At 55.0% G+C, this 11,404-nt stretch overlaps 1 protein-coding gene across 1 annotated transcript; it reads right to left on the bottom strand.

Annotated features, from left to right (window-relative positions):
* Nucleotides 1–8,458, bottom strand: LOC123804647 (pepsin B). Its single transcript, XM_045817019.1, has 9 exons — nt 8,301–8,458; nt 7,604–7,760; nt 6,345–6,462; nt 5,707–5,825; nt 4,815–5,014; nt 3,408–3,530; nt 1,405–1,552; nt 481–579; nt 1–313 (listed from the first exon to the last, which is right to left on the bottom strand). The coding sequence occupies exons 1-9, from the start codon at nt 8,354–8,356 to the stop codon at nt 161–163; spliced, it is 1,173 nt and encodes a 390-aa protein (XP_045672975.1). The 5' UTR covers nt 8,357–8,458; the 3' UTR covers nt 1–160.
* Between the last annotated feature and the right edge of the window lie 2,946 nt (nt 8,459–11,404).

Genomic DNA, 11,404 nt, shown 5'->3' with positions numbered 1-11,404 from the left:
TTCAAGGGCGTTGGGAGTTCTCTGATTTATTAGCTGCAGAAAGTAAGACTCTAGTGAGCAGAAGGGGCCGGGGTGGTTCTCAAGGCGGCCGTGCGCCCCCAGAAACGCTAGGGCAGTCCCGGAGTCCTGCAGAGAGGGCGCAGGCCGCTGCCCCTGCCGTCTAGGCGGAGAAGGCAAAGCCCACCCTATTGTTGGCCATATCGTAGACGGAATAGTACTCCTTGAGGAAAACGTCGCCCAAAATCCACAGGGGCTGCCCGCTGGGGGAGGGCAGGTAAGTGGCCTCGATCCCCAGCCTGCAGTAGCCATTGTTCTGAGGAGACAAAGGACATAAGGACATAACCAGTTGCACTGTAGAGACCTTCGCCCACCAGAACCTCCCCCAGCCTGTATTCCCCGGCACCCATTGGGGTCTCTGGATCCTTGTTCGCCCTCAGCCCTGCCCCTGGGGATCCAGGGAGCCTGGGAGCGGCTACGTACGTTGAGGACGTAAGCAGAGGGAGGCAGAGGGAACTGGGCCCCGCTGATGATGAAGGTGATGGTGGGCAGGCTCTGCACGGAGCTGCAGTCGACCACAAACTGGGAGACGGAAAGGCGAGGCTGTAGCCGCCAGGGGACTGGAGCCCAGACGCAGGGCCCGAGCCCCCGTCCCTGTGAGACTCTCTTCCCGACCTTCCCTTTTGCAGGGCACGGCCGGCAAGGCCTGACCCCAGGTCCAGCTCCGACCACGCCCTCGTGCTGTCCGTGTCCTCTCCTTAGACACATCTCAGCCCTTAGCTTTTGATGCTATCAATATGGCCATGTGGAGTTGGGCTCACTCCAGAACACAATTTCTACTCTCAGAAAGTATGATTACAGAGAAAAGGCACAGATACACAGCAACAGAGGCACGCACACCACACACCCACCACACACCACACACACACACCCTGGGGGGCCAGGATTCCGTCTGGGCCCAGACTCTCATGCAGGGAGCAGCAGCTACTGATACGTGAACCAAAGCGGGGAGGTGTGGGGACAGGGGGCTTCTCAGAGTCACACTCTAAGGTGTATTCCCAGCGAAGACAGAAGCCCACGTGGAAGGGGAAATGCATTGTGCCCCGACGACAGTGTCGTCCCATCCCAGCGGCCAGACCCAGCTGGCGTGTGCTCCTAGGACCTGCAATGCATTAGCAGCCCCTCCTGACTCACAGGCTGGACGGAGCCGGTGCAGCTTGTGCCCTTGCCCTTCCTGGCGTGGAGGGTCCATGCCTGACAGGTGTCCGCACCTGATCTGTCCTGCCAGGGGCTCGAGGGCCTACCCAGCCCTGCCTCCTCCCTCTCGTGAGCCCCCTGCCCGAGCCTGGGCTGCCGTGTTGAGGCCGCCTGGGTGGACCAAGAGACCCACGGCTTCCCTTTACTCACATCGCCGTTCTGAGCCTGCTGGGCTCCCGTCGCCTGCAGGAAGGAGCCCATGTACTGCTGGGGGACCGCCAGCAGGAAGGTGCCCGTGTCCACGATGGCCTGGCAGCCCTGGGAGCACCAGCCAGTGGCCTGGTTACCGATGACAAACCTGAGGGGGACACCAGTTGCAGAGAGAGTCATGACCCTCTGCTGCCAACGTGACCCATGTCCACCCCTCATGCCCCCAACCCCGCAGCTCTGACGTTTGGACTCTCCCGGGAAGCCGAGCCACCCCCCACCACCTCCGCCCAGGTAACGCTCCTGTGCAAAGTGATGGCTGGGGCAACGGCCTCAGTCCCGGCCTGGCAGGAACTGGAGCTTGTCTTCTTTAACCCCCGCGTAGGTACCCATGGGCCCCGCACATGCGCCAAAATCAGCCAGGGCTTGGAGTCGACTAATAACTCCACCTGGAGCACCCGCCACGCGCCAGGCCCTCTTACAGGGGCTGAGGTGATGTAAAGAGGGGTAAGCGGTGCTCGCTGCTTTTGAGGAGCTTGTCCTAACAGAGATGAGCCAGCGCGAGACACTGAGCCTCGACTCACACTCGGAGGCAGCAGTGGACGAACCCCACACCGCGGGGTGTAGAGAGGCCCCTGTGAGCCAGTCCCCGGTCCCTGGCCCAGCTCTCTTGCTGCTCCGCCCTTCCTCTTCACTCCACACGTGTGTGGTGCCGTCCGTGAGCCAAAGGACATGGAGATCCCATGGGAGCAAGACAGACACGCGTCCAGTAGAAGCGCCAGACACATAACAAAAGCACACGGTGGTGCGGCGCCAGGAGGGGCCGAGCAGGGAGCCCTGTGTGCCTGAGAAGAAGGGAGTCCATCTAGCTGGTGTGGGGCAGGGGCAGGGGTCAGATGAGGATTTTTCCGAGCAAGTGATGCTTTAGAAAGAATGAGACAGGCACCTCTATTCCAAGCACATTAAACTAGTCCCCGGACCTGCCTTAGCTCTTCTCTCTCTCTCCCTCTCTCTCTCTCTCTCTCTCTCTCTCTCTCACTGGGTCATTTCCCAGAGGCTCACCCAATGGTTGGGACATGTAAACTGTGACAGGGGCACAGGTAAGTACTACAGGAGTGAGAGAGAGAGAGGGACAGAGAGAGAAAGAGGGGGGTTGATTACTGGGCTCGGCCGACTTTTTGGAGGAGACAGGAATTCACCCGGCCTCACAAGGCTGTGCCCACGTGGGAGTAAGCACAGAGGAGAGGGGTCATACAGCAGGGGATCGATTCGAAAGCAGAGAAGTGAGAAAGTCCCGACAGGGTGCGGGGACACAGTGTGGGGTCACAGGGCGGGGACTCGGGGAAGCCCGTGCCTCAGGTCGGGAGGTGGTGACACGGCCGCGTTGACAGGCAGAGCCGGGCTTTTGTGTGGCCTTGAGCCCGGGCCCAGGGTATTTTGTCTTTAACCCGCATGCGCTGAAGAATTTTTGAGGACCTCGGGTGTCAGCGTAACTGATCCCTGATCGTGGGCTTCGAGATCCGATACACCTGCGCTCAGGTGTTTGAAATGCGCGAAATGCGTGCCTTGGGTAAGCTGCTTACCCTCCGAGCCTCGGTTTCTTTATCTGTAGAGTGGAACATACTGCTGCCCTCCTGGTGTTGCTGTGGCTAGTACACTCAGTGATATATGCAAAGCACTGAGCATGGTATCAGACACATAGAAAACAGCAGCGCCAGCGGCCGCTGTGACTAACGGTGGAAGGTTAGAGACTGTGCTGACTGCGACAACGAAGCTTCCAAGAACAAAGACAGGGACTCGCATGCCTGGGCATGGACCAGTTTGCTGGCACCACAGGCCTCAGTGGCCAGTTCAAACATTCAGTGACAAGCTGGCCACCAGAGTGTATCACAGCCTGAGGGTTTGGCGATTCCTTAACAAAGCCGTGGCGGGAACGGGAGATACCGTCCTGCTGGAGAAGCACCTGGGAGTGTCCACACGCCACGGGAACAGCCCTCTCTACTTACTCCTGAATGCCAATCTGCCAGTACAGCTCCCGGGTGACGGGGGCCCAGACGATCTGACCGGAATAGAGCCGGGGGTCCACCCCTCCGAGGACGAGCTCCCCGCCGTACTGGTAGGTTGGTTGGCTGAAAAGAAACGAGCGTGAGTTTCCACAGCACGAGTGGGTCATCGTTCTTCTCTCTCAGCCCGCCCCCTCCCTGCCCGCCCCCTCCGGCACAGGGCACTGCAGAGCGAGGGCTGCTCTCCCGAGGTCACCGTCTCACAGCACAACGGAAAGGGGAACCCTCAGAGAAACACGCAAAGTATTAGGACTCTGGAAACACGGACTGTCTGTAAAAAAGGTGGAATTGGAAGCCAGGCACCCGAAAAGGAACTGTAAAAGGAAACCCTGCCTGGGGCAGAGGGAGAACCCCCACTGAGAGTCCCTGGAATGGGCCCGATCTCTCACAGGGGCGCTGGAGGGGCCCTAGATAACGCCAACAGGACTGAGAGCCATTGGGTTCACTACCCTGCACCTGCCAGTCATAGAAGAGAGACATTTGGACCTCAGGTCCTCTGAGGAGCATGTGTCTAGAGAAAAAAAAATCCAGGAATAGAGCATGTCACAAAAGTTCAAGGCCAGATGGAGTAGGAAAAGCTCTGGATTTCAGCTCAAGATGCTTATGTTTGAGTCTCGGCTTCACACCTCCCAGGAGGGGAACTTCCTCAGCATTCACAACCTCTCTGAGCTTCCGTTTCCCCACCGGAAAAAGGAGGCTAATTGCAGACGTGTAAGGTGTCATTTGAAGGCATTGCTATGAGAACCCGTTAGAAAGCCAGAGGCATCGTTATAACTATCATCTCATGGTTGCTCTCTTTGCCACTGAACGCTCACAAGTCCAGTTCTGTAGTCTAGCACTGTGCTGCTCCAACACAGCGATCTCCAGGTTTACTAGGCAAATACTGAGGGACTATTGTTTATTTTTAAGAAAAGAGTCATCGCCCTGGCTGGGTAGCTCAGCTGGTTGTAGTGTCGTCTCACTGTGCCAAGGTTGCTGGTTCGATCCCTGATTCGATTCAGGGCACATATAAGAATCAGCCAATGAGTTCATAAGTAAATGGAACAACAAATCAATGTTTCTGTCTCCCTTCCCCCTCTCTCTAAAATCAATAAAAGATTTTTAAAAAGAGGCATCATATGGTTTATAACCATAATAAAAAAATTCTTCCATTGCACTTAAAATCGCCCCCCAAAAATGTGCTTATAAACTTTCAGAGCTACATGGATTGTATGTAGCAAGTTTTATTCACTGAGTCAGAAAACTTGATGACCTGAGCCCCGCCTGAGGTTTGAGTCCCCCCCCAACCCCCACCCACAAAGCCCCCCAGAGCCTCGCCTGCTGAGCGCTTCCCAGGACGTGGCCCCCTACCGAGAGAAGTAGAAGCTGAAGACGGGCTGGGTGAGCTGGCCTTGCTGCAGCATGCCCTGCATGACCGTCGGGGCGCTGCCCACCGCCATGCTGGGGTAGGCCATCCCCAGGATGCCGTCGAAGTCCGAGTAGTAGAAGGGGCTGCTGGGCTCATTCTCGCTCAGGCCGAACTCCTGGTTGTTGACGACGATGTTCTGAACCTGGGGCGAGCAGACGGAAGAGCTGAGCGGTTCCCACGGACAGACCCCTCCCGGACGTAGGTGCCCGAGGGCTGGAATTTAGCACCTCTCCTGGGGAGAGAGAGGAGTTGGCTTCTTTCCTGCCAAGCTCCCTCGTGGGTGTGGGTGTGGATGTGGGAGGTGAAAGGGCAACAGCGTCACCCGACCGGGTGTGTTTTGGAGACGAAGAGCGTGGGTGCTGGGAAAGCAGAGGTGGTTGTTTTCTGGAGTTTGAGTTTCCATTGCCAAGGTCAGCAACTGCGTTTTGACCGAATAATCCGTGTGCAAGGACGATGGAGAAACCATGGGTGTCAGATGTAAAAGCACAAGAACACAGTGAAAGGACAGGCCCTCAAGTATCCAGAGTGAACGTGTGTGCGGAGGAGGAATGCAGACTTTCCTGTGTGGTTGCAGAGGGCAGACTTTCCTGTGTGGTTGCAGGGGGCAAAGCCGCAAGGAGGCGAAACAGGAGAGCATTCTGCAGCCCGGACCGCGGCGGAAGCAACTCCGTCCTGGGAGGAGGGCTGAACGAGATGGCCTTCGGCGTCTTCCCCAGCTCTCAGCTGCGGGGGAGGCTGGACCTCACTGCTTGTCGTGGATTTCTCTGGCCACTAACGGCTCTAGAAATGGGAGCCAAAGCCCAGCCCCTCAGAAGCCATGAGAACATCACTCACGGTCACGGTGTCATATCCGAGGACCACGCTCAGGCTGCCGCTCCCGTAGGACAGGGTGTAGGTTTGCCCGTTGTTTCTGAAGGTGGAGGACAGGCTGGGGTTGAACCTGTGGTGATTGGCTGGGAAAAGACAGGACGAACTGTCACCGTCACGCCCTGCTTCCCAAAATCCTTGGAGGCAGCTTACCCTCCCTGGCCTGGGCTCGTCAGACCGAGGCTGGGGTGGGCTCAGCCTCAGGTCCTTTGGGGCACTGACCACCTGTGTTGGCCCCAGAAAAGCCTGTCCCCTTGGGTAACAAACAGCACCTGAATTCCTTCCAATCCATCATTCCCTGAGGGATGGGTCCCCTCAAAAGTGTCGGAAATCCTGGCCCACTGGAGAGAGCTGAGGGGAAAGGACAATGTAGAAAGAACTGGAAGTTCTAGTCTATTTCTGCTGTCTCTCTCCAGAATGGCCAGCACTTCTGAAATGTGGCCTGAGGGCGAGGTGGCTGGACACTCCTCATTTAAAAAGGACTGGACAGTGGATATGCACCAAGAACTCTGGACTGGACACTGTGAGGCTGGGCTCAACCCTGCCCCCACCCCTCACTCTGCTCCCGCCGTGGCAGGTGGTGGTGGCGGTGGTCATGTACTCACAGCAGGCCTGGCTCTGGCAGTAGGTGGAGGGCACCCACAGGTTGGAGGAGCCGGTGTCAAAGAGGACCAGGAAGTTTTGGGGTGGTGTCCCAATGCTGATCTCCCCAAAATAGAAAGCCTGCGAAGAAAGCTTTGTCACCCTCACTACGCAGCTTAGCCTTGTCCTAAAGAAGCTGACCCACCGGAAGTCACATTTTGCCCAAATCATTTCCTTGCAGGAAAAAGAGGCTCCTGCCACAGCTTTTCCACCCTGTGTGGAGCTAGCTGTCCACAGTATTTTACTTTTTTGTTGCTAATTGTTCATCCTTGACCGGCTGAGACAGTCTTACAGGACAATATCTTCTAAATGGGTTTTCTCCTTCGAGGTAAGGTGATACCCCCATAGATTTACCGCGCTATGCCAGAGCCTGCAACATTTGAGAAGCAATTGCTTTGTTCTCCTTTCCTCCTCCTCCTTCTCTCTCTCCCTCTCTCTCTCTCTCTCTCTCTCTCTCTCACACACACACACACACACACACACACACACACTTCTCCCCCTTCTCTTCCAGTGTTAGATACTCCCTCCACTGTCCTCCTCCCTCCCGGCCACACACCAGCACAGGGTGCTGGGACATCTAGGACGAGAGGTTGCCGGGAAAGCCAGAAGAGAATGTCACTGAGAGGCGGTTTAAGTTCTAAGTGAATTTCCCATGTCACTTCCCTGCCTCCCCTTCCTCCACCCGTAACATGTGAGGTCCCTGAAGCGGCTTCCAGCTCTGACGCTCTACGTGACACGTCCCTAAGGACAGTCCACAGGACACCAGGCAGTTGAGACGCCCTAGGCAGACACTGCAGCCTCAGGAACGTGGGGATACTTTCTCTGGACACCAGCGCATCTTTCTGGGGGGTGGGGGGCACACAGAGTCCAGAGGCTCTGGGGATTCTCCCAGGGGCCCTGCACGGGTTTTCCTTCTTCCTCCTGCAGCTCATCGCTAGGACTTCCTTGGGATCGGTCCACTGAGTCGAACACTCCCACCGTGAATCTCTTAACCATGGAAGTGAGGCTTTGGAGAGATGGGCTGGTGATGAGAGGAAGGAGGGAAGGACAGGGAGCTGCTACCTGTCAGGTGGTAGCAGCTCCTCATGTATGCAGATACTTTCCACAGGAAAGTGAAAGGGAAGAGCAAGGCCAGACCGGAGCTCCCGAGGGGGACAGAGAAGTACTCAAACACGGCCGTCAGCCAGCCGAGGGTTACGGACACGCCACTCCCTTCACTCACGTCCAGGTAGTTGGTGATGGGCTCATAAGCAACAGCGTCGCTGCTGAAGCGATACTTGGCGGCGGGGTCGGCCTTCGGGTGGCTCTTCAGGAATCGCTCCAGCACGCCCCGCTCCTCCAGCGTCTGGCGGATGGACTTGCCCTTTTTCAGGATGACTCTGCAGACACAGGGCGGGGAAGAGGGGCGAGCTTCGCCTCGTCCCACTCAAGCCCTCTCTCCCCTCAACGGTCCGACCTAGCGTTTCCAACCGCTCCTGTAGCCAACTCCGCAAGCACCTGTCAGCGGGAAATCCTCCTGGAGTTCCGCGAGTTCTGACCACCCCAGTCATTCCAGGAGTCCCGGCACAGAAATGCACTACATAATATTTTGGGGGGCTTGTGATTATCTATTATTTCCAGAGAATAAATGTCTGTTTCTTCCCAGTCTGTCCTCTAAGCTCGAGACAGGGATGGTCCATCCTTCTTACACCAACAAAACACCCAACCCACGCTTACACACGCACACACACTCTCCACCCACCCACCCACCCATCCACCCATCCATGTCAAGTCCTGGCCCCCAGTGGGGCTTCAGTTCGTGGCACCAAGAGACAAGCTGACCTCTCCAAGAGACCCGTAGAGGAAGCCCTTTGTTCTTCCCCATCTCGCCTGGCTCCCTTAGTGCTGGAATTCACAATGGGGTGAATCCCAATACACACCTTTCCACACCCTCTGAGAGCTGTAGGAAAACCAAGACCAAGACCAGGATCTTCATGGTGCTGATTTTCAACCGCCCGCCAACACTCAGGACACAGCGACAGACCCGTGTTGGGACACGCAGAGGGAGGTCGGGTCCCTCTCTTATACCCTCATCTCCCTGGGCTATTAATCCCGAGGCACGTGGGCTTTTCCAGCTCTGTACCAGCCTGTTCCCCTGCACGTCCGAGGGCTGTTTGCTTTTCCCTTTGGCAGGCGCACAGGTCTTTAAAGTCCACTCTGTGGTCTATTTAAAAAGCAGTTAATGGCTTTGCTGATGGAATCTAAAGATTAGGCCGTGATAACAAATGTAAAGTGTGCTGGGGACAAAAGATCCCGGTGCCCGCGTCTACTGGGGAGTGTGCGTGGCAACCTCTGCCAGAGCCGTTCGCTCCCACCTCCGAAGGGCACATGCTTCTTTGAGATTTGCAGTCTCCTCTCCATGTCTTTCCTGCCTCTTCCTCGGATCAGCCTCACCTGCGGCTCTCCATATGCGATTCTCGGGGTCCACGGCAGTCTGCTGTTTCGTTTCAACGCCTCCGTTCTCAGATTAGCCAACATTTACGGAACGCCTACTCCATGCTCACTTCCTATCTGAGCTCTGGAAGTGCAAAGATAAGAAATGGGCCTTGAATGCAAACAGCTGCATGCCTGCTAAAATGATTGACACATGATGAAACTGTGAGGCAATGAGACTACCCTAGGCATTCAAATGTGTGTTGAATGAAGTCCTCCTAAAGGGAGCAGGGAGAGGGGATGCGGGCTCCTGCTGGGGCGGGAAAGGCTGCACAGAAGAGGCGGCATTTGAGTCAGGGCCTTGCAGGCTGCTGGATGAGGGAGCACGGGAAGTGGAAGAGCCACTAGAGGCAGGAGGGAGGCGTGCAAGCGTGAACCCATGTGATGAATTCAGAGAACGTGGTGAGCCCTGGGCCAGAGAGCAATTCCCAGCATGCATCTGCCCAATTCTCCTCATGCTAGTTGCAACTTTGAACATTGTTTCCTACTCAAGAAACCATTTGAGCCCTGGCTGGCGTAGCTCAGTGGATTGAGCACGGACTGCGAACCAGGCATCGCAGGTTCGATTCCCAGTCAGGGCACAAACATGCCTAGGTTGCAGGCCATGGCCCCCAGCAACCACACATTGATGTTTCTCTCTCTCTCTCCCACCTTTCCTCTCTAAAAATAAATAAATAAATAATCTTTAAAAAAACCCATTTGAAATGGAAAGGGCTATAACGCTAAAATAGGAATAGTCTTGCATCTACAACACTCAGTAAAGGAGTAGCGTTTGGTATTTTAACTATTACCCTACCAAATTACATATGACATGCCTCATAACTGATCACAACACACCATGGTTAGAATCCCTGCAGTGCAGCATGCCCAGATTGTAAGGCGGGCCCTACATGCCTGGCTAGGCAATATTGACTTTATTCTGTGAGCAGTAAAGAGCCACTGAAGTTGTTTAAAATCCAGCAAATGACACACTTAATACTTTTCCTCTGCCATTTATACCATGTGACGTTCTAGAAGCATCAGTGGGAAAGGCCAGTTACCAACATGATTCTCTCTGTAAAATTGTGGCTGGCAGAAGAGAAGTTACTGGAACTTTGTCACGGATCTGCCCTCCAAGCTGCTGAACTATGCACAGATCAAAAGAAGCTTCCAGTTTCACGTGTGTGATCCAATGTTTCTTATATACATGCTAAATAAATTCTTCAAGGGAAGCTTAAGAGCTACTGTGGATATGCTTATAACAGTAACTCCCACGCATTGAGCGCCATCTTTGTCCCAGGCACACTCGTCACGCGCCCACTGCTGATTTAACTGCCCGCTGACCACACAGCTAACAAAGGGCGGAGCGGGGATTTTACATCTGGTTTCTCTGAACTCAGCTTCGACCTAACCACAGCCTCCTCTTTCCAGCAAGAGGAGCAAGTGTGAGCAAGTTCTGTTTGCTTCGGTGTGCACGAAACTATCGGCTTTAACAATAATAGCGATAAAGAAATTTATACTTGAGTCCTCCTTTTTTGTAGAAAGATACTCCAGTCGCTTTTTTCTGTGCTTCGAGTTTTCTTCCCATCCCTGTAAAACGTGTAGCCCTGTGTGCTGCTGCCCCCTGGTGGCAGTACTCCTCACTTGCCAAAGCCGTTTTGGAAATGAAAAGGGAGGAAAGCGGAAGGTGGAAGGATCAGTGAAGGAACGTGTATGAAGGACCCGCGGACTGGACACGGACTATGGAAGGGGGGCAGGCTGGGTGGAGGGGGGCAAAGGGGGAAATAATTGGAACAACTGCAAAACATTAAAATGAATAAGGAAATAAATAAAAGTGAGAAAAGCTCATAACGTCTGTACTCATTTTCCCAACGAGGACCACCAGGCTCTCCTGAGCCCGCCCCCTCGTGCCCAAGCCAATCAGCCAACCAGTCACCTTGCAGCTGCGTCCTCAGGCCTCCCCCACCCACCGCTGTGCCTCTGGCCTCTGGGCGCTGCCTCAGCACCCTGGACTCTGGCTTCTACGCTTATTCACTGATAGTCCGTTGTTAGGAGCAGCTGCCCCTTCTTCCCCATTGGATTACTCGATTATTCCCTGATAGCACGTGAACTCACAGTGTGCACTTCAGTCTGTGGGTTATAACCCATTATTATCGTTATCTTGTTGCTCAGACTGTCCCACTCTTGGCCACTGGGAACTCCTTCAAGGTGGCTCTTGGGCCCCTCTGATGGGGTCTTAACGTTTTTGAGGACTTGTTTAGTTTCTGGAAACATAAGATATTCCTGTCTTGTACCTTCCCTGCTCCAGCCCAAGAATCAGCCGCCTCTTCGAGGGTTCCCCAGTCCTTTTATTGGGAAACAAAATTTAGGGATCAAGATCTGGGCCTCCTGTGGGCCTCCTGCTCCTGAGATGCCGCTACCTCCAGGCCCTCTCAGTGGTCCCAGCCAGGAGTACATTTATGTGATGCCTGCTGTATATCTCCATGCCAAGTTTTCAGGTGACCTGTTGTACACTGTGAGAACCATGAGTTCGTACCGAAACCTCCAATTCCAACACCACCGGGCTCACTCC

The sequence above is a fragment of the Phyllostomus hastatus genome, unplaced genomic scaffold (assembly GCF_019186645.2).
Source record: "Phyllostomus hastatus isolate PE091 unplaced genomic scaffold, TTU_PhHast_1.1 phas_scaffold_216, whole genome shotgun sequence".
NCBI classification, from domain to species: domain Eukaryota; kingdom Metazoa; phylum Chordata; class Mammalia; order Chiroptera; family Phyllostomidae; genus Phyllostomus; species Phyllostomus hastatus.
This window is presented reverse-complemented; position numbering and strand designations above follow the sequence as displayed.